The sequence below is a fragment of the Amblyomma mixtum genome, chromosome 5, assembly GCF_055824585.1.
Source record: "Amblyomma mixtum isolate Tamu chromosome 5, ASM5582458v1, whole genome shotgun sequence".
NCBI lineage: Eukaryota > Metazoa > Arthropoda > Arachnida > Ixodida > Ixodidae > Amblyomma > Amblyomma mixtum.
The window spans coordinates 74097811-74121476 of record NC_143016.1 but is presented as its reverse complement, the minus strand read 5'-3'; the positions used below and the strand labels follow the sequence as shown (position 1 = coordinate 74121476).

The 23666-nt window shown below is 45.0% G+C and overlaps 1 protein-coding gene and 1 long non-coding RNA gene across 2 annotated transcripts in view; one reads left to right on the top strand and one right to left on the bottom strand.

The window, feature by feature from the left end:
- The first annotated feature begins 1011 nt into the window (after window positions 1–1011).
- On the top strand, window positions 1012–21840 carry LOC149342678 (uncharacterized). Its single transcript, XR_016283064.1, has 3 exons — window positions 1012–1068; window positions 20495–20574; window positions 21640–21840. It is a non-coding gene; the product is annotated as an uncharacterized LOC149342678 (long non-coding RNA).
- LOC149342676 (pregnancy zone protein-like) overlaps window positions 11652–23666 on the bottom strand; it is a 47643-nt gene continuing 35628 nt past the window's right edge. The window contains exons 28-34 of the mRNA XM_089545145.1: window positions 18705–18880; window positions 17248–17463; window positions 14791–14897; window positions 14281–14356; window positions 14088–14156; window positions 13438–13540; window positions 11652–13137 (exon numbers count right to left, since the gene is read on the bottom strand). Of these exons, the coding sequence (XP_089401271.1) occupies window positions 12920–13137; window positions 13438–13540; window positions 14088–14156; window positions 14281–14356; window positions 14791–14897; window positions 17248–17463; window positions 18705–18880 (965 nt within the window). The 3' untranslated portion in view covers window positions 11652–12919. The remainder of the gene's footprint in view (window positions 13138–13437; window positions 13541–14087; window positions 14157–14280; window positions 14357–14790; window positions 14898–17247; window positions 17464–18704; window positions 18881–23666) is intronic.

Below are 23666 nucleotides of genomic sequence, written 5' to 3'. Positions count from 1 at the left end.
ATGGTTTATTGCTACAGGTAAGAAAGCATATAAATGAAATGGCACGAGTAAAAATACAAGAAAAGCATGAGAAAAAAAAAAGATACCGCAGAACCACACTTCACCGAAAAAAAAAAGGCAAGTCACTGATTAAAATACGCATGTTCCTTAGGTAGTATATTTATCGATGGGCTGCTGATACAGGCGTTCCCCAGCTTTTTAATATGGCAGACCTCCGAAATGAGCCTCGTGGTCACATCTTTACAACGGGCGATGATAGTGGTCCGATTGAAATGCGCTTCGCAATCTTTAAACTAATGCAAAGCAAGTTGGTTTCGACGTGACTTGTTCTTTATATCTTTTGCGTTTTCACGTAGTCGATCGTTTATGCAGCGTCCCGTCTCACCGATGTAGAAATCGCCACATGAGGCTGCGGGATTTTGTAAAAGACACCAACCCGACAGTGGACAAACTTCCGCTTATGCGTCGTTCTGGCAGCCTTTTTTGCTTCCATCCTCGTTTCACGTTTGCACAAACCGCTAAGTTTATTCCTGGCCTGCTGTTTGTCCTTCTTTTGTCTCGCCTACTGTTGCGCTGTTTTATCCAGTTCTTCAAACATGCACCAACCAGCCCGTATTTGCCCTCTTCTGGAAGCTATGCATCTGCAGGTTACTTCTAGCAAATACGGTACGTACTTCACCTGCAGGAAAAAAAAAGAAAATGGCACCGTGGCATGTGGCGGGCAGCCATGCGGGCAGCGCATCATGGGATTTGCACCTTGCACGTGCGTTTCCAAAGAAGCGTTGTCCTGCAGGCGATGTCATACAAGCATGCATGCGCCGTATATCTGTCGAGCTGAAAACGTATTATCCCTCATGCAGTAGCCCTTTTTTGGCAATCGCTTGGACCTGCGCGCTATAACTCGCCGAAGGGCATCTGCCAACCGAAAGCGACACATACGTAGGTTTGCGTCACCGGAACTTACGTCATCAAGTAACGCAACTTCCTGTGAAACGCCAGTTGCGCGGGCATGCGAATGGCTCGTCGTCTTTGAGACACGACTTGCAGACGCCAGCGGGACGCACGCAGGTAAACATGATGCTGTCAGCCAAAAAATTTAGAACGCTCCCGAGTCGCGCATTTCGCAGCAGCGGCGAACTGAACAGCGCGGGCAAAGAAAGTCACTTGGCACTTGCGCAATGGAGTGACGTAAACTAGTGGGCATTGCGCAACGGAGTGACGTAAACTAGTGGGCCTTTCAGCGCGGAGGCCAAAGACGCGCGGAACTTGAAACGCGCCTGTGACGGCAAAAAAAAAAAAAAGACACTGATGTTTATTTTCTAGCGGTCCACGAAATCGGGGTGCTACGTAAACGTAAGAATAGAAAATATCTTATGGCGTCGTTCAGTGATTCTGCGAAGAATTTCATGACGGAGATATGGCGCTTACAAAATAAAATAAAATTTGACAGGCGATCATTAGAATTGATACGTCGAAGCTGCGACAGTAGTGAGAGGGTTTGCATCTGACTTTTACTGATTTATATTCTGTACGGTGATTTGCCTTTTGCCTGACGCAGCATGTTTGCGACTGGTGTGCCGCAGCTGTGCGTGGATTTTAATTGCGTCAATGCCTTTCGTTTATGTGCGCTGTGGCTGAAGCGTTGCGTTTACGACAGGGCGTGAATGATCCTTGCGATGCTTTTATTGCATTTGCTTTGAGGATTGCTGCTTGTTACCGCGTTTATGCGCTTTGATGTGGTGTTGCGTGGTTTGACGCGATTTCGATGGCAGGCGGTCGCTGTTCGGCGCGCCGAGCTTCCTTGACACACACCGAAGGACCGGCTTCTTTGTGGTCCGAGCTGGAAGTAGTAAAAGCCTTTATTGAAACAGAAGAGTTTGGGGAACGCTGGCCTTTGAGCCCCCGCGTGGCTCACTACACTCAAACGTTCATGTCCCTGCGGTCCATGACGTCGGCAGACCGGTATACGTGTCTGCCTTCTGCCGGATCGAGTCCTCAGAGCATGCAACCTCCAACCGCTACCCTCGTCCGAATCCTATATTCCAATTCCCGGCGGATCTTCTCCCGCGGGGCCTGGAGCATCTTTCCACCTGTCTCCCAGTCCTTCCAGGTGGTAAGCTGCTCCAGGGGCCGCGGGGGAGGATCCACTGAGCATTGGAATAGGATTCGGGCGGGGGTGGCGGTTGGTGGCTGTAGGAGGGGTTGGAGAGGGTTTGGTGGTGGCGGGACCGAATTTATAAGAGGATGAATTTATAAGAGGGTGAAGGTGGTGTTGGTGGAGGTGGCCCCATCAAGGTGGTGTTGCCCCATAGGGCTTGGTGGTAATCGCTAAAGGAGGGGTGGGGTGGGTGGTAGAACTATCTCTCGTCTCGGTAGGCTTGAGTCAGCTCACTGGACATGTGCATGCGCCCCCGGGAGAACTCTGACGTGGGGGCCGCCTGTGCACGGTGTGTCAGAACTCGGGCTAAGCTCCGGAGGTACTGATTGCATTTCATCTGCCGCAGAGAGCTCCCTCGTTGCTTTTCCTTCCTCGCTCTCTCTACACACGCTACGCCTCTCGCTCTTGCGACGGCCCGCCGCGGTGGATCAGTGCACATGGTTATGGCGTTCGACTATCGACTCAGAGGACACGGGTTCAAACCCGGCCGCGTTTCGATGAAGCCGAAACGCAAAAGGTTCCCGTGTGCTGTGTGATGTCAGTGGATTTTAAATATCCCCAGGTGGTTGAAGTTATTCCGGACCACTCCACTTCGGCACCTCTAGCAGAGGCTAGGCAGGAAAGCGAAACTGACGGGCCTTTGTCCCTGTTCCGTGGGCTCCTCAGCCAACACCTTCTAGAGCCTCAGTCCTAGTCCACATCCTCAGAGAACTTGTCTTTTTTAACCATCTATTGCCCTGTAACCTCTACCAGTGTTATACTGGAATTAATGCCACTGATTTACAGGTATTTTTCATTCAAGGGCTACATGTTTGTAGCTTGTGCAACGACAGCCTCTCCTGTCATGCTTGAACTGCGCAAGCAGCTGGCATACTTGAAGGAACAACAAGAGTAACTGTTGCAAGCTTTTATTGACCAACGTGCCTTGGCGCTTACTGCATTCCTAGATTGAAAGCCGAAAGGGGAAATTATGTATGGTCGTACATGATATGCCCCGGTTTGTCATATATTGTACTGAGCTCCATGCAGCTGCTTACTCTGCATGCTTTTATGGTTTGGACGAGGATAATACGTGTGATTCCAGCTGCCGATTTTGCTCGTGGTGCATAGCTTTCCAACATTTTCCCCATAACCCCTGTGTAAGGGTTCGGTAGCGTTCGCGGGGGTCATCGGAACGCGGCCGGGGGTGCTCAAAGCGAAGCGTCTCCTTTCTTGGAACGCGGCCGCGCGCTCGCGAACGCGCCGGCAGGTATACGGGTGTCCCCCCACCCGCGGTACTGATTCGCACACGTGCTGGCACGGATGTCTATTTGTGTTTGTTTTTATTTTGTGGTGGAGAGAGTGCTCTACTTTACGGCAGCTGGAGGGCTGGCCAGGCTCTTGAAGAACCAATCATGTTGAGAGCACAATATGATTGGAAGCTACGAAATGTGGGCCGGGCCTTTAGGGCTTTAAAACCGGGCCCCGGAGCTGGAAGCGGGGTTCTGGGCTAAGGTGAGATGCAACGCATCTTCGGCAACGCCGAGTAGGGGCCTCCCCTAGTATTAGCCAGATCCACCTTTTTGTTGTTTGTCTTTTTGCCGTTGTATCTAACTTGTATATTCTGTAAACATCTGTATATAAATCTTCAGTTATTGCCTTTTTCATCCCTGCGTGTCAACACATCTTGAGACCGTCTCTGACGGGGCACCGCTGGTGCAGAGATCAAGCTTCAGTCTTCGAGTAAAATCAACCGTCTCTGGCGGGGCACCTCTGGTGCAAAGAACAAGAAGAACCTGTGAAACTTTACTGGCGCAGTCGACAGGATGCGGGTGTGCATGCTGGTGAACTGGGTGCAACGCACCAACTTGGACGCCGTGTTACGGCGCACGGCAGGCATGCCACCGTGTGAATTTGTGGAATTTGCTGATGTTGTGTGTGCATTTTGCATTTTGTTTTTGGTTTTGTTGGTGCCAGCGCTGGTGTAGCTGCGGTATGTCACCCACAGGGTGGTTTTGTGACCCGTACCGATCCCTTCTCGTTATAATTCTAAAAGTGGCATTTGAGCCCTTTGTAGAATCTTGGGAAGGGCGTGTAAGGGTTCGGTAGCGTTCGCGGGGGTCATCGGAACGCGGCCGGGGGTGCTCAAAGCGAAGCGTCTCCTTTCTTGGAACGCGGCCGCTCGCGAACGCGCCGGCAGGTATACGGGTGTCCCCCCACCCGCGGTACTGATTCGCACACGTGCTGGCACGGATGTCTATTTGTGTTTGTTTTTATTTTGTGGTGGAGAGAGTGCTCTACTTTACGGCAGCTGGAGGGCTGGCCAGGCTCTTGAAGAACCAATCATGTTGAGAGCACAATATGATTGGAAGCTACGAAATGTGGGCCGGGCCTTTAGGGCTTTAAAACCGGGCCCCGGAGCTGGAAGCGGGGTTCTGGGCCAAGGTGAGATGCAACGCATCTTCGGCAACGCCGAGTAGGGGCCTCCCCTAGTATTAGCCAGATCCACCTTTTTGTTGTTTGTCTTTTTGCCGTTGTATCTAACTTGTATATTCTGTAAGCATCTGTATATAAATCTTCAGTTATTGCCTTTTTCTTCCCTGCGTGTCAACACATCTTGAGACCGTCTCTGACGGGGCACCGCTGGTGCAGAGATCAAGCTTCAGTCTTCGAGTAAAATCAACCGTCTCTGGCGGGGCACCTCTGGTGCAAAGAACAAGAAGAACCTGTGAAACTTTACTCCCTGCTTCACAAAGTAGTATATTTGGAAGTGACCTGTCATTTCCCGGGCGTTTCATTCCCTCATATTTCCTGTGTACTATAAGCGAGACAGTGAGTATAATGAGCCGGTTACTAGACTGTTGTTTACGAGCGGCTTAAGAAGTCATCCGTAAAAAACGAACTATAGAGGATTGGCACATGACCGCATGTGTTGCGTCGGCCATCTGGTCATGCACACCCTTCCAGAAAGGTCCTGGGAAACACCCATCATGAAGAATGCTGCAGAATGCACCCAAAGGGTGTTAGCGGTGCGACAAGCTGATCTGCATACTTTTAGGTGCAAAAATGTTGTGTGTGGCGTTTGCGCTCCTCCACTGCGGATTACCCGAGTGGGTCTGCGACTTGATGTCGCGCCCGTCACATCACAAGTAGGGTGCTTCGATGTAGCGCACCATCGTGCATTCTCTCGCACAGAGATGCGAATGCTCAGCGACGGTAATATATGTCATTCCAAGCGACGCGTTCGAGCATTCATGTTATGTTTGCGGTATACATAATTCGAAGGGGGCGCGACGCTGAGGTGTTCAGACTCCGTACTTTTGCAATGTACGTAGTCAAAACGCCGATAGGATGAAGTCATTGCATGCGCACTTGCATGACACAGAACTTCCCATTCAAATATCATCCGAACCATTTTTGCAAGTGGCACGCATGGTGCTCACATGCGCTTCACAGTTGCAATTGTGTACACGCAGTTAGAGAGCAGTATCATTCAGCAAACCCAAGGCTACCGGCTAGCATACCCACCCAGCTGTTTCCATCGTCACCAACATGAGTTCCACTCTATGGCCACCATGTAGCCCAGCTTTGCCACCGTCGTCACCAACATGAACTCCCAACGCCTCCACCATCCACTGCATGTGCCATGTGCCCAGCAATCTCTCCAGTACCGCTGCCATGAGTCCTAGCCGCCACCACCGTACCCAACATCTCTCCAAAAGACCCAGTATTATTTCCAACGTCACTAATATGCTTCCAATGCACCTATCATGCTTAAACAAGAAAGTTGGGCTAGTTGGTGCTGGGACACTGGCTGCGAATAAAACAGCGGACAGTGTCCCGTCTGTTTCTCTGCCTCTGTCTGCTGTTTTATTCGCACTAGTTAACATATCGCAACCTATCGTGGTTTCTAATGTGTCCATCAAGATTCCCAGGAGACATAATGTTGGAACTTTCAGCAGGGCTAGTCTCAAAATGGAACTGGGCCACATCCAAAAATGGGGTTGGCCCACACCCGAAAATTAGAAAATTGAGTTGGCCCACGTTTGGAACCGACCTGGGCCACCCCCAGATTAGGCTTGGCTCACCCAAAAAATTTGGGTTGGTCTACTGTGCTTTCGCATGAAGTTTCGTACTGTAGTACTTAACAATGCTAAACTGCCAGCCATTTTTTTTTCATTCAGTATATATGGTATACCGCTGGAGTTCTGGGGCTGCCATGGTGGCTCAGTGGTTACGGCCGGCACATGGCTGCTGATCCGAAAGACATGGGTTCGTCCCGCTTGCGATGGTCGAATTTCGATGGAGACGAAATTCTAGAGGCCCGTTTACTGTGCGATGTCAGAGTACGTTAAAGAACCCCAGGTGGTCGAAATTTCCGGAGCCCTTCACTACGGTGTCCCTAATAGCCTGAGTCGCTTTTGGACGTTAAACTTTCATAAACCTAAACCTAAACTGGAGTTCTGGAATGAGGACCCCACCCATCTGATCGTCAAGCAACTCTCAAGTACACGCAGTTTCTCAATAAAGTTCATTCTCTCTCTCTCTCTACACGTGTGTTAATTTCACCACATACCTTCTTTTTTGTCTTATCTATGTAACTAGTTCCTTGAATCGCAGTAGTTTTTCGTGCACCAGCACTAAGGCTTCTAATCTCGAAAAAAACTCCCGTTGTCCGAGTTTTGATGCCAGCTAGACCTGCAGAAATAAAATAAAAATTCAGGGGGCACTTTGACTGTCTAAAGTGCATAGAGGCGAAAGCGTTTTCCGAACCACTTTCGCTGCTTCTGTGGCAATGCTGGCGTCACATATAATTGAGTACTAATTACTAAGTGATGACAAATCACTAATTAATTGTTAATTACTGATTAAAGCCTAAATACTAATTAACTGCTAATTGATGACGCTTAAGCTTCGCCTTTAGGAGTGGAACGCGACAGCGAGTTGTAGCGCTGCGAGTCCCCGAAACCCCACCACCCGTTCGGCGCGATGCCTTGCCCTTTGAACGCAACGCTTTTTGAGGAAAGGAAATGGCGCAGTAATTCTCTGTCATCTCAGTGTACACCTGAACCGCACCGTAGAGGAAGGGAGGAAGTGGGAGTACGTGAAAGAAGACAAAGAGGGCCCGTAATGAAGAAAATGTAAATTGTATTTGAGGAAAGGAAATTACACAGTAGCTGTCTCACATATCTCAGTGAACACCTGTCAAAATTCAGGGGGGCACTTTTTTTACCTAAAGTGTGGTCACTGATGTGTGGTTAAGATGTTTTAAGCTTCGCCTCTAAGAGTGGAACGCGACAACATCTTGCAACGCTGCCAGGGAGTCCATAGAACGCCATTGCCCATTCGGTTCTACGCCTCGCTCATCGGTAAAATGGTTTTTGAGGAAAGGAAATGTATCTGTCTCTCATAACTCGGTGGACACCTAAACCTCGCCGGAAGGGAAGGGAGGAGGATGGGAGTGAGCGAAGACACCCTATTCACTAGACGCGCCTTTGTTCATTGCGAACCATCGATCGAGCTGGCATGGCGGAGTGGATAGCATGCTCGTCTCGCACGCCGAAGACCGGGGTTCAATTCCCGAGCTCGACCAATTTCCTACTCGGTTTTATTTATTTATATGGCCTGACTAGAAAAGTTAATTAGGCTAGTTGGGTAATTAAGCAATTAACTAAGCTCAGTCCCGCTTACATGGAGCATCACTATACGATCCCTTCAATTGGTTGCATGGTGACTAGCCAAAGTACAATTAACCCCGTTTGAAATTCGCGCACTGTGACGTCACGGCCGTTTCGACCAATTGAAAAGCGTGACATTTCTGTCGACAACTGCTGCTTACAACGATGAGACATTAAAGGCTTTCGCCTTAATATGACTCTGACTGCGCCGCGCCTGGGCTTCGAACCAGCGGCAGCGCAAACAGATCCGCTTCGCTGGCCTCTGCACGAGAGCACTATACGCTATAGACCTTATGCGAAATGCACTGCCATTTAGCGGTCGCCGCGCGCGATCCGCCATGTTGGAGGATAGCCGCCTGATTCACAGCACGTACTGGTACACGCTCGTCGCACGCGCTTTAGTTTCACCGTCCTCAGTATGCCCACATATTGCTTAGTGCCTTGCTGTACGCAGAAGGGTCACAAAGACGCCCAGGGAAAAAAAAGGCAAGAGGGCTTGATTTGAGCGCATTTCTATTTTTGAACTGCGATCCCCGACATCGGCGACACAACTGTTGCAGTACCGTCGCTACATGTCGAGACGTCGCGAAACACATTTCGTTATCGCCATGTAGCAAATGAAATTAGAAATAAGCTTTGTAGGCACGAAGAAAATATCACACAAAAGTAGTTTTTCTCCTGCGATTGCCCTGAAGTGCTGCGATTATCGGCCTCGCAATAGAGTAATCGTGATCAGCTGTTCAGTGGTACCGGTCACGCTTTGTGAGAACCGTCGCTCCTAGCGTTATCCGCCGCAGCGATTTCACATGTTAGTTTTTAGTGCGAATATTTGTTTCGACGGAAACACCAGCAAGGGTCAAGTGCCCGTGGCACGGAACGTCAGTCAGTCAATCATTTCAGTTAGACCAGGGAAATGTGCCTATTTTGTGGAGCGACGGCTTGATTGCATGTAGCGATTTCACTTAACCGACCGGTTTCCACGAAACCTTGTTTTGTGTAAAAAAAAAAAAAAAGAAAGGACCGTAAGGGAAGCCGCTCAAGCGGTACCATAGTTCCAACTAGTAGCGGGAATGCATAACGCATGTAGAATCCTCCAAAAATCTCAGTGCACAACGACTTGCTCGTCGTGGTAAAGCCATAGACACTGCTGCATTCACGGGCTACGTGTTTTTAACGGCGATAGTCCAAGAATGGTAAACAGTTGTGTAGTGGGGTCGTGCGAGGACCTAGGGGTCTATATGCCCGGTAATAAAAATAACGTGTTTTCTTTCTCTGGCTAGGGCACTAGGGCAAACTAGGGGCTCTGGGCGCTAGAGCACTAGGGCAAACAAACAAATGCTGTATGAACTTTTCAAGGAAAATGAAAAGTGTCGCATGTTGACAGGCCACTTTTTTCGACACTGCCAACATGAGCGTGAAGTTTACTATCGTTCGCTTTTGGTGTCGACGCAACACACAGAAAACGCTACCACAACAGCAGCAATTCAAGCGGCATGCCCGTTCGCAAAAAGTATCCAATCAAATAAAAACTGACTCAAACTAGACTGAAATGCGCACATTTTAGCCGTAAATGAAAATTACACTTGCTTCGTACATTTCTTGGTGTTCAGCGCCGGCAAACTGACATAGGACTCCGTGAAAAACTTCTATCTCCCTACCCGGTGGCGTTCGGAAAGTGTTTTGGACGCGTAGTAAGTGTCTGCGAAGTCGCTTGGAAACTTGGGCAGCAGAAACAGGTCGACTGACCATTAAGTCATGTTTACAGGCTCAAGTGACAGGAAATAAGATTTTCGAGCCAGCACAGCAGTAAGGAAGCTAACGCAGGGCACGCCTAAATCCAGAGAGCAGAGGCGGAACGAGGTTCAGTCATCCTCCAACATGGCGGATTTCCGCTGGTTCTTCTTTTCTCCGATAGATGGCAGCAATTTTGCATAAGGTCTATTACGCTATCGCCGTAACCGGTCACCCTTCGTGTGCATCTTCCAATCTCTCGCACTCTGTGTTGCACGTCGTCGTCTTCATAAATTTCCATCCGTGCGCAATGGATCCAGAACACACCGTTATTGCAGTGTCCTCTTAAGGAGTGCTAAGCGGTCCAAAGATTTTATAGTGCGCGACCACTAAGGTCCCCAATCACTGAGTTTGCCTATATTTGCCTGAAGCCTGACCTTGGAACTCTAGCCTAGAACCGAAAGCGCAAATACACACGAGGTGCTAGTGCACATACTTCGCATTTGGCCAAGTAATTAAGTTAAAGCAGCTGCAATTTTCTTTTGTCCAATTTGCAGTGTGTGCCCCGTGCCTTCAGTCACGGCAAACTGGGCATGACCCCTGTCGCCAGTCAGCAGTCCGAATCCCCCTCCTTGCGCAAATGGGGTGTTGAAAGTTTATCGCTATGCTGCCTCCAAACTTATGGACTGTGCAGCGGTGGGCAGTTCGGCCTGATTAAATATGGCATGCTGTACTACCACAGCCGGTAGAATTTCCTGGCTGAAATTCTCCCGGCACTTCTCTTATTTGCTCTAGGGTTGAGAATTTTTCTACGCATTTCACTGCCCCGATTCTCCCCACACAGTTCATTTTAGGCACTACGTGAAGTACTGTCAGGGCATTTACCAGTGACCGGCTACAGTATGACCATATATAGTCACTGTGTTATTTCTTGCGCCGATTCTTGGCTACTGAGAACTTCAATGTGCTAAGCAAGATCCACGTGGCTCGACACCGTGAAAAGCGGTAATGAACAATAGTTTGCGCTTAGTGCGCAAATATCGGCATGTACAGGGTCGGTCAAAAGTTCCCAGGCTAGTCAGGCAGTTGCGGCACCCCTGAAGCTCTAAATATCTGTAGAGGGCAGAAGAAGCATCGTTCTAACCTCTGAGAACCTCTTTATCAGCAGGACATACTGTTCAAAAGTAAACCCTGTGGCCTTGGAACTTTTGACCGACCCTGTCATATCGGTAATAAGGAAAAATAACTTGAATGTTAATAGTCGAGGCCAGGGAATTTTACAAAATGAAGATGAGAGAGGGCCAAAGATTTCATGGTGAGGGTGAGGGAGGAAAGGCAAAAACGAGGGCATTTGCCCATCTCTGTTCACAAGCCCCACTGGTGGCAGAGTTTGAAGCAGCTACCTGCCGGGGAAGTGGCGCACCGCTGAAAGAGCGCGATCGCGCGATTATGGTCTGTGACCATAACGCAATCTTTGAATGCGACCGGGAGGGTCGTGGACCAATCATAGTGCACTGCCAAATTTGAAAATCTGAGGGTGCCCAAAATTTGGAAGTTTACACCTACCTCAAAATCGATTCAGGTGGATTAGAGGGTGAATTAGTTGGCCGAACTAGTATAACCCCATATGATAATCCAATGGAAGGCACCAGAACATTCTGGAAGAATTGAAGCTTTGGCAGGAAAATTGCAAGAGCAACACCACACACTCACTGTAGACACCACAGCAGGCAACCTAGATACTATGGCACTTCCTTCTTTAAGAATGTGGTGAAGAAAGACCCTTCTCCAAGATTTTTTTATAGGTGCCCCCGGAGCCCCTATAAATGCTGAATTTATGGAACCCCTTATAGACCTCTTTCCCTTCCTTGCAAATAAACCTATTTTTCGAAATAGTAGACGGAATAAGGTAAAAGAGGAAACTGAAACTGAAAATAGGCTGTGCAGTTAAGGGCAGTGTTTTCTCGCATGTCTATTCCCCATTTCTTACCCTTTCTTTATGTCTGCTTCCACTCAATCAGCTAGTGATGTTCAGGCACGAAGGCAATTCCAATGCGGCCAGCACACCTTCCTTTCATGTTCCTTGAAATAAAAGCAAACAAAACTACCATGCATGGGTTTAATGGCCAAACTAGTGACTACAGTCGATGACCCGTGCCTGCTCATGACATATCTGAAATTAACACATCCAAACCCGACCAGCAAGGTCAGAAAAGCTAAGGTGTCACAAATGCAAGGTGGCCAACAAAAACTGCCCCTAAAAGGCATCACGAAATGCAATACCTTCAAACCCATTTGTGCTGAAACAAACCACCACAGAGCTGCAAAATTTGCCACGAGACCAGTAGAGTAAGGAGGACCTGTAGCAAGCAGTTTCTCAAAAACAGTAACCTCAAAAGCCCCCTATCTGCTTTAAAAGAATGCACATTTATTTTCTTTTCTGAGCAAATATATAAAAGAAACGAATAAAAACTTAAAATACTTTAAAGAATTTATTTTTTTTGGTAACACGTCTACAGTCCAGATGGGTGCCTAGGCGACACCAAAAACAATAGCAGAATCGCAGACGCAGTGCATAAAAGAGCTAGTCTTTCTTTGGCTTTTCTTTGCAATTTTTTTTCTACGTGACTTCAGTACAATTGCTTTCCCCATGAGTATTACAGCTATGTTGCGCAGCATAAACTGGAACCTGAACTGGAAGGCACTACTGCACAGTAGTATAGTATGCTATAGAAAAGAAATATTGGAACGCTCGCATTTTAAGCTAATTATAATGTTCATGGTCAGTGGATGCAAAGAATTAATGCAAGGTATGAAATTCCATCTTTCCAAACAGGCTCCACGTCCATGCACCATTTCTGCAGCTGTGCTGCTTTGAACAAGAAGAATCCAGCAATGATATGAAGTTTCAGTTTTGAATAAGGCTATTCATGCAGGAAATATTGCTAACATGCTGAAAATAGGTGGCTTTCAGTACACGGATGACACAGACTATAAAACTTGGGCCAAGCAAGTTCGCCCAACTTCATACCACAAGAAAGATATGCGCAACTACATTTAACATGTCGCTCAGCTGCACTTCCAAGTTCTAGATGAAGAAACAGCATGCTCGACAGGTTAAGCACACATTTTGGCTTTCAGATGTAAACTCTGAACAAGTGTATTTTTTTGCTTACCACAACAGTGAGTGAAGCTTCAACCTAATAATTATATGCTTCTTTCAAAAGATAGTTGTGGCTCTTCTGTGTTGTTCCTTAGTGTCCTCAGTACAAAAATTGGAGTGCACCGATGTTCAATAACTTGGAGCATATCCGAGCACCCTGCAAGTTCCTTCAGCATGGAAGTTTTCTACACGTTTATGACCTTTTCCCAATCAGGTCTGAGGAGCAGGCACTGTAACAGGCATGTTTGCTTCAGGGCCATCTGGGAAGTCCAAGTCTTGTTCGATATTTCGGAAGTTTCCGAGATGAGTCCTGGCTGAACGAATATCCTCTTGCATTATTTCTGACTGCAGGGGCACTTGTGAGTCACTGAGGTCTTGTTGATCCCTCTCACAACTTGGAATCGTGTAGTTCCTTAATACAATGACACCTGTAAAGTATGCATGGGAAAAGGGTCTTAGACCACAGTTGCCTTGACGGATCAGAGATAAGTTCCGCCGTCAAGCAACCCTAAATCCGCCTCGTGCGGTAGAAGCCCCAACTTGTGACATGTGTGTGCGTGTGTGTGTGTGTGCGCGCGTGTGTGTGTGTCGTCATATCAATGTCATATCTTATATATAATACAAGCATTGCACCTCCCCATGTCATGGAATATGTTTTCCTTATTAGATGTTCCCCTTGTAGTACTCTCAAACAGATGGGGTTCTGAATAAATAAAGTTGCAACAAACCAGGATCATAGTAGTCCTGCAATATAACAGCTGCAGGAGCACTGTCCTGCACTTCGAACTCCTGGGTCAACATTAAGGTGATGCACATTCTTCGGTTGCTTAGCTGAAAAATAAAAAAATATATATATAAAAAATAATGCTGTGGTTATGGCACACTCTAAAGTCTGTTGTCATGAATACTGATAACATATGATGAAATTTCCACACAACATTCAAGAAAAACAACGTAGTAAGAGACGAGAAAAGTTCAGCGTGTGAGCAGGCACCAGGGCATAAATTTTTGCTTGAAACAATGAAACGCACTTTACACATTGTCTCGCTGACTTGAATCGGTACTGTGAGTAACTTCACAAATTAAAGCAGTACACAAATAATCTTCAAAATATGTGCTCACTGCACTGCCAAAGTGGAAAATATAAACAAAAGAATGAAGCAATCATTAACAGTGCTGTATTCTCATGACACACTGAACAGCTTTTCTTTGTTTTATTAAATAATAATTTTTAGAATCACATTCTGGACTACATATACACTGAGGAGATCGTGCAGCATGCTGCCAGATCAAGTCCAAACTGGATTAGTCTAAGAAGTTTAACTGTAAATGCATTAGTGGGAAGGTCCATGCTGGCCTGAAAAGATATATACTTCACCTCATCAAAGTACAGGTTTATTTTGTCAGGCTCTTCCTCAGTCTTCCTAACTTCCAGGCCATCAACAACCTGAAAATTAAATGGGGAATGTAAGCAACAAAATATAGTAAGCACAATGAGAGTTTATGGCAAACACTGTGAGAATAGAAACAACAGCAAATAAAGAACTAAAGAACAAAAAGAAAGAAGAGACCTTGCTCAAACGGAATCCGGTTTGCAGGTAGACTTGTATGATCACCATTCCAGACATTCCCCGGGAGAGGAGGTAACTGAAGTACACAAAGAGTGCGCAAAAATTCGAGCAACAAAATTTCCAAAACCATATGCGGTAGAAAGAGTGCAAGCATTCTTCTCATGTTTTAACATTAAGTATGCACCCGGTTTCATTTCTTCTGGACGCTAGCTAGCATTGTAAAAGCATGAAACTTGCTCTACACACATACAATTTTTCCTTGTTCCTCAGTTCTCACCATTAAGCCCATTCGCTATACTTACTGCTAATTAGCACTGATGCACAGCATAAAAACTGAAAATGAGATGAAATATAAAGGAATCACACAGTTCACTACATGAAGTGCATGTAATGATGGTTTTTATATTTATTAGACCAAAGGTTATATTTATTTTAAGAAAACAACAATAATAATTAAAAAAAAACCCTTTAGCTGCAGTAAAGTGGCTAAAAGCACCAAGAATGCATTACCTAGCACAAAGCTCTATCTTTGGCTTACAATCAGCATGGGATGCCAGTACCCTGAGAGCAAACTTGTTGGTATCAGCCACTGCAGGGACGTTGTACTTTGCAGTGGCCTGCAAAGACATCACAGAAGCAATGTTTGAGATCAAGAACTGCCATGACATCAACAAAAACACATTCAGTAACAAGCTATTTGACCAAAAGTATAATACAACAGCTTTCTGCACCAAGTGAAGAGCTAACTGTGACAGGCCAAACTATTTGGCTATGCTGTAAAAGTGAAACCCTCAGGAAATGATCTTATAGGTTCCGTACAGGAGTAACTCCGGCGCTGATGTACGCTCCCCTCACAGTGGAAAGGGAAGATTGTGTGGGAGACGTGCCCGCCCATGCTGCCCGGATGTGTGTTGCATTCGTCATTAATTCTTTGTATTAGCAGCATGATGTGGTCAAACATGACTTGCTGCACTGCAGTCTGCAATAGCACGTACGAGAACTCGCCAGGGACAAGGGTTTTCAAGTTCCCAAAGTTCTGTGAAGCCAAGTGACGGGAATATTGTATCACTCTCGTCTGATGGACAGTGAGCCAGCAATCATGTGAAGATTCACCACAGGACATTCTTCCCAAAAAGAGAAGAAGATACACTACGATTTCTGCATTTATAATTTTTCTCTGCACCTGAAAACCAAGTTGCTCCTTCATTTTCTGCCCCCAATTAGCCTACTCAACAGAAGGAAAGGGCATGCACCAGGAACCACAGAATACATGTGGTGGTGTGTGTCGATGGAGTTGTCAATTCTATAACCCTTAAATAAACCAGTATAATGTAGAAAGAGTGATCAACGAGCACTTTGGCATTCACTGCAGGGACCATGAAATACAAAAACTGCCTCACCAGGGAAGCAATGAAAGCTTATGTGTACACGTCAGAGGCGTTAATACTTCTGATGTCTGTGATGTGTCGTCTGTGTTGTGTATTGAATAGTAGTGTTTTGCTGAGATTTACTGTGCCGTCAGTTCCGGTGATTTATTTCAAAACATTAAAAGAAGTAGCTAGCACTGCTGGTGCTGTCAGCCATCGACCTCTAAATTTATGTCTGTGCAACTAAAAAAAAGCAAAAAACAACTGAAGCCTTTCAAATTACTTGTGCCAAAGACTACTGTGTCAGCATTTCCTCTATCATTCTCACAGAAATGGAAACGTCACTTCTTTCTGCAAACCTGGCATGATCGCCAGACTTTGGTTTTCAAGCTTTTCGTCAGCTTCCTGTATTTCAGTGTGTTGTTTTCTTCTTTGTCATTCCTGCTTAGAATGATTTCATGAATTTATATTACGGGTTTTTGTTGTGCTTTCTTTCACTTCTCTTTTCCCTCCCTCTCCACTCCTTCCTTCTTCTGTCAACTACACCCTTTATTTTCAGCTCCAATCCACTTCCCCACTCTTCCAGAGGGTTATTATGCCTCACCCTTCCTCCCATTTATAATGCTTTAGCATTACAACCCTCAAACTGGAAAAATCTATCCATCCGTCTGCCTGAAGCCTTGGTTGGCAGGTGGCAGCAAAGTGGAAAGAAGGAAATCCCCCACTCCAGGTCCCTCTACCCTGGAAGAGAGAGGGAAGGTGAAGAGAAGGTGGGAGGCAACAGGTGGAGAAGGGGTACGATATGTCACACTGCGCTTGTTGAATTGGATCGGAAGAGTGGAGTGGGGTATACCCATACCCCGTATGGGGTATACCCATATCCCGTATGGGGTATGATGAACTGGATCATGCCACCCGCTTGCACTGTCTGAACCCGTCAGCAGCAGTGACTGCTCCGTCCAGGGGAGCAGTAATACTAATGCATACTCTGCTGCATACTAATACATACTCTTTTGTTTGGGGATAAACGTTCAGCAGACAGCCAGGGCTCATCTGGGTCTCTATTTTCTTTTTCCCATGCTGTTTACCCATCGCTATGTCACTCCAACTTGCCCAAACCGCCACCAACTTGCTGCACTGTTGCCAGCAACATCCCCATGGCCTCGATCGGGCGTGCTTCCGACCCATGATAATTCAGACGGCCGCGACTCTCCCACCACAATTTCTCCATGTACCCACTAGTGGCACTGCCTGTCCCCCAGGAGTGCTCCAGCCTGGGTTATTGCATGGTGCCTGTAGCCCTTTGAAGTGTCTAATGAGATAAAGGTGGCTCTGCTTGATCCAATGACCAAAGAATGAAAAGGTGCTAGCAAGGTGAACAAAGACTGAGTTATTGGCTTTAGAGATGATGAACTGAGAGCAATATGAGATGCATGGGTGTGAACATATAGATTTGGGTGTGCATGTGAATAACAATGTTGCGAAGAAGCATTTGATGTTCGTGTCCACTTCAGCATGCAAGGCAGCAGCTCAGAACACAGTTTGATAGAACAGGTTTTATACCTTGACGATGGCAACAGAAATGATAAAGTCTACCAACCTGCACAAAGGCACACCCCTTCCCAGTGATGTTGAAGTTCACTATTGCCGGCAGTGCAGGGATGGCCACCTCCTGAAGCAGCATTGCATTGCTTGGTCCCACAAAAAGCTCTTTGGCCTCCATATGTTGGGATGACAGTTTCACTGACAAGCGTGTGTCTTGCCGAACAATTGCTTTGGCAAATGCTGCCAGGGCTTGCATGGCTACAATAGTGTCCTGCACCATTGTGAAAAAAAAAAAAAAGACAGGCTGTTGGAGTGGCCAAACAGAATAGGAAGCTTGATATGCACAATGTCATAAGCAAAGTGAAAAGTAAAAAAACAGAAGTAAAAACGGATAAACTCATGCTGGTGTGTTGAATAGGTTACTAAAGACGCTTATCAAACTGCAAAATAAAAAATGGAAGGAACATTCTATTTTTTTTGGCTGTCTAAACTTTTTCTGGACAAAGTGTCAAATATATATGTATGTGAATGCAAACACAATGTGCCAAAAGAAGGTTTGGTTTGGTTGATGGCGATTTAATGCCTCAAAGCGACTCAGGCTACGAGGGACGCTGTAGTGAAGGGCTCCAAAAATTTCAACCACCTGGGGTTCTTTGACATGCGTTGACAACGCACAGTACATGGGCCTCTAGAATTTTGTCTCCATAAAAATTCGACCGCCGCGGCCGGGATCGAACTCGCATCTTTTGCATCAGCAGCAGAGTGCCATAACCACTAAGCCACCGCGGCGGCGCACATTTAGAAACAGAACGCTTTTTGAGACAAAGAGAATAGTTAACAGTTAAAACAACTATATGGATGGCAGGAAAAACCACGAGGCTTTACAAGTGGTATATTATGTTGTGCATGTGGCTGCCAAGGTGAAAAATTATGTGTTCTATAAGTTCAGTAAGAAAGTTCATTGTTCATTGGTTCAGTAAGAAAGAGATGGCCTTAAACAGAGGAAAAGACAAAGTCATTACCGAATGAAACAACTTTATTTATAATGTGGCAACACACATTTCCTAGTCATTGTTTTAGGAGCATCTACAGTAATTGGTAATTTTCCAACTGCTGATTTACTCAGTTATTTGTACTGATTTGTTCCAGTTACTTCAGTGTAATCTGCTATGGCTTTGTGTACGATGACATCACTTTGAAGTAATATTCTTGAATGTGCATCTTTTTTTTTCTTTTTCTTTAGTTTTCACCTTTTTGTGTTGTTCTACAAAAGTGTGTGCCCACCTGCCATGATCTTGTTTTTCAAGACAGCAGTATTTTTAAATAAAAATAAAAAAATTATAAAGTAATGAGAAAAGCGACAGACATGAAGCACTGCTTGTCAGTCTTTCAGAATGCCCTTGGTACAATTTTTTATTTTTACTTAAGTATGTTGTAGCCAGACCAAATCAGCAATAACATTAAAATACAATAAAAAAAACCACAACGTCATTAGCTATCGAATGTGGTTACCTGTGTAGATGCGAATCCTCCATGGTCACTCCTCTGCTTGATCAGCCACTGGACGGCAGGCAGGGCTTTAGGTACACCTGCTATCTTGAGCAGTGTCATGCAGGAGAGAATTGCATAGCCGCTTGTCTCTACAGCCACTCCCAAAGACACGTTGTGGCTCCAGTGTAACGTGCCATCTTCAAGAAGAAAATGATAAAGACAACACAAGGGTCAGTGCCACAGAGTTAAATTAATGGTTTATTTATTTATTTTCAATTTTTTGCTACGAATTTGTATGGTGCTCCATGTACAGCTTGAATATTCACTGGGATATCCAAACCAGGTTTGCCCTTATCACAAGGAGTTGCCAGCGATATGTCTGAACAGGTCAAAACGATTCTCCATGATAGAATTAATAGAGAACATCCTTGATGGAAGAAATGAATGCTGCTGTAACACAATAATGTGTTATCTACTACAGTATGTAATTTATTGCATTCATGCCAGTAATAATATGTTACCCAAACATTAAAAAAAAAGTTGTGATCCGTTTTTACTCCAGACCTTTCTAATTTTACTGCAGAATAAAGTTGTGGTCCCTTCTAGTCTCAAGCCACATAATACATACAGTGGACAACAGCAAAACAAGACCCACGAGTCACTCCTTTAAGACAGTTTCCTTTGCACTGTATGTATATTTCAAGGAACAAAATTATGGTGCTGTGTTTGTGAGTCACTGCATTTGAAGCTAGAATAAATTATTTGGTAGGGCTTGGTTTTATGGGGCTTGATGCCTCAAACTGACTAGGCTGCGAGGGAGGTCGTAATGAAGGGCTCCAGATAATTTCAACCACCTGGGGTTCTTTAATGTGCTCTGACATTGCACAGTACATGGGTCTCTAGCATTTCACCTCCCTCAAAGTGCAACCACCGCGACCAGGATCAAAACCACATTTTTCAAGTCAGCAGCCGAGCACCATATCTACTGAGGCATCATTGTGGCTGAATAAATCGTTGCGACGGACAATATGAGAGACCATTCATGGCAAAAAGCCAAGAACTGAAATGAATACAGCAAGAATTCAAACAGGTGCATTTAAAAGACACCAGAATATTTTCGAACCGAGTATACATGGCAGATATTCAAAAAAAGTTTCCATAATCACTGTTCAGCCTAGTTCTAGTTAAGTGCACCTATATCAGTGCTTAACAAGCAACCAGATGCCACAGAACATAAAATCTTCTGGAAGGGTTCCCAACTGCTCAAGCACCATCAATGAAGCCTCATGACCTGGAGCATTTAAAGTGTCAGTACTTCAGTAGTCACTTTGCACACTTTTCAAAACTGCATCCAGTCGTAAACAACATGGCCCGATCCAACACTGACGTCCAGTAAGTACTGGTTTCACCTTCTTGATTGCTGACGTGACTTTATTTCCAATTTCAGCTTCCCAGAAGCTGCAAAGATTTCAGTGACTACTGTGAATGCTGTACCTTGTTAAGAACAATCCTTCACATGTTCTTGGTCTATTTGCATGCTACTGTATAAATGATATACTATTATTACTATTACACTTAATGATCACAAGCATTTGGCTCTTGATCCCAAGGTCACAGGTTTGATCCTAGCTGTGGTGGCTGTATCTTGATGCAGGCGAATTAAAAAAAAAAAAATCTCATGCTGTGTGATGTTAGCTCATGATAAGAACCTCAGGTGGTCTATATTAAACAGAAGCCCTCCACTACGGCACCCCTTGTGCTGCTTTGGGATGTTAGGACGCACAGTTTACAATTTTATTTAATGATCACAGGATGCCACCATCGTGCTGAACAGTTTCCACGGTTCCTATGCATGCTGAAGCATGCCAATGCCATTGATTGGCAGATCAAGGTAAGCAGCTCTACACTCACCATACACAATAATGTAGCTCATGCACCTGTTTTTATTAGTACTTTCTTAGTTTCCAAATGACGACATTTATGTTTGAAATTTATGTTGTTCTTTGTTTTGCTCAGCTGACCTGTAATATACACTCATGGTGTGGAATCCTTTTATTGTTCTTACGAGGTTTCTTTGAATTCTCAGTTTGCAGAAATGTATTTGTTATATTTTAGACCTCCATATTAATTCAGGATTTCATAATAGCAAGTTGACAATTTGCTAAAAAAATGTGATAAGTAATCTTGCACAGATGTGGAACAACAGAGTTACATAGCTGAAATTCCGCACTAAATAAAAGTTTACATTTTCAGCTGGATTATGGAACCGAAACTTGTGCTGTTCCAGCTGAAAACCACTCAATCCTTGCTGAAATGTGCTCTGCTTATGGCTGGAAAACTTGCATCCTTGCCTCATGGAACCTGTTTTTGATTTCGGGGTTCTTTTGCATGAGGTAGCAAGCGCAGCTGCATGGTTTCTTCTCTGTATGTATTTGTTTTCTTCAATAGAATTCTTAGTTGCAAGTTGTGCCTGTCCTGTGTTGTATTCTATCTCGCACTCTACTCAGATGGAGAATTACTACTTGCAGCCAGTTCCAGCTGGAAGTAGAAAGGGTAACGCCATTTACAGCCACTCCAGCTTTGTAAATTGCAGCTGGAAAAGCGCTTTTCTAGCAGGAATTAGCGTTTCCATTGACATGTAGGATAGCAGAACTAAGTTTTTATACAGAGCTCAAGAGTGAAAAAGTTGAAGACATTTTTGAACATTGCACAATTTTGCAGTATCAGTTATAGCTATGAAGCTATTTATGCAGCAACAACCATGAAACCTGTTAGCCTCCTAAGCTTTCTCATTATGTTAATGCTAAGATGAAGAAACAGATCATGTTTAATGCTCTGTACTATTACCTGTTCTGGCTATATGCTGGGAGACCTAATTATGGCCACAGTGACTACCATAACACAAACTGTATTTGTGCTACAACATGGGCTTGATGGGCTCATTTCGTCATTACAGTCACATCACTACAGAAGCCACGATCAGGCAACAAGAGTATCTACTTACTGTGGCACGAGTTTGTATCAGTGGTCAAGACAGAGGATTCTGTGTGGCAAGCGATGCAAAAATGAAGGTACTTCACAATTATATAGCAGTTTTTATCTTTTGCTTAAAGGATTATAGGCACCTCATTTTAGTCGCATGTTTTTTTTGCTCTGTAATGATGCATAAGACATCAGAATACATGGATCATGATTTATGGTATTCACCTACAGCCACTAAATAATTTATAATTGAATTTTTTTGCTCATGCCACTACGGTTTCATCAACCGAACGATGGCTGTGACTTGTAAGGTGCGTTTAGGTGACATGCAACATGAAAAAAACTGCAAAAACCACTGACTGGAGATGAAAAATTTTCACAGATTTTTAATGCTGGAAAAAGAAATGAGAAAAGAAGTTTTTGTTTTTCCCGGAAATTTTCGAAACATTGGGTTGATACTCAAAACAAGAATGTGCACATAGTTTATATCCAGATACAGTAAAAGCTCGTTAATTCAATCCCGTTACTTCGGAAATCTGGATGATTCGAACTGCCGGTGCGCTACCGGCCAATGCTGATGTAAGTCTATAGCATCATATGCTTCCTAATTCGGATGCTACATATCTCACACCGGTTAATTCGAACGGGCTACCTAATGGAGGCAGTGTTCAGGTGTGACCGGCGCAGCACAAGCCATCGTCCAAACAGCCCTACTCAAACCTGAATTCCACGCTGCACAGCTGCTAGCGTGCCCCTGACATGCTCGCAACAGCAGGCGTGACAGCGAATGCCCAGTCTCCAGCTTCAAGAACAGTCAGACGGCATAGTTTTGGCTTCGTTTTTCATAGCTTCACCAGCTTCATGGTTTCAAGCCAGCCCACATCAGCCAGCCGGCCGAACCCACGCTGCGCTGTTCCGGGTGCAGGTTGGCATGTCACTTGTCTTTTTTATTCCTTTTTTTTTACCTCCTCGCTTCGACGCTTCTGAGTGTTTCCATCCGCGCGGTTCTTCTGCTCTTCAAGTGCGCAAAAACTGCTGGAACTGCACACTTGTCACCTGCTGTTCGCAGTTTGTGCAGTGAAGACCCAACTGCCGCTTGTAAGGGGTCTGATGCAATAGCGGTGGAGCTACACTGCTATTGCTCTGTGAAGGATACCAGAGGAGGTCCTTGCCACTGTGGAGCAGTTCCGCCTTGACATTTCCGGCAGTATGCACACAATCAAGCATTGATAGAAATGTGAAAAATAGCCAGTGTTGCACTGTTCTCACCTCAAAAGCAAGCGACCATTGCCCAGTCTGTGACCAAATAAATTTACTGAGATGCAAGTGGTTCTTGTTAGTCTTTTGGGGGGCCATTCGACAATTCAAACTTTTGGATAATTTTTAAATTTTTTCAGGTCCCTTGAAGTTTGAATTAATGAGCTTTAAACCCAAAGTCTGATGCCAAAAAATATTTTTTGTGGATTCTTGTTCATATATATGCACTCTTTCCTTTTGCTTGATGAAGCATTGACACAAAAAAAATGTTCTGGTGTTAAGACCTGAGGCTGGCTTGAAGCTTTTGAGCTTCGAACGCTTGCATTCGAGCTGCTGTCAACTGCACTCGTGAAGAGAGTGACTCTCAGCAGCTGGATGTGACAGGATGATAATAGGTAAGCAGTAGAAAAAGATCGCAAGAGACTACAAAGAACTCTCCTTTGGTATGTGCACACGTTGCAAAACAGGAAAATATTATGATCTAATCACACTTTGTATTTGTATAATCTTCACAATTGGAACTTGGTGGCTATGAACTTTCTTTAGAAATGAGAAAAAGTGTTGTTGTAATGCTGCTAAGACGAAAAAAGAGTAATAAAAGCTCTTTTTTATTTCTTGAGGAAGCAAATTTTTTAGGTATAGATATGTAGTAGCAAGGAAATAAAAGCTTTTAAAAAAACCCAGTTTTAAAATTTCCACCACATGTAGCCGCATTATCACATATAACAGAACTATGCAACATTT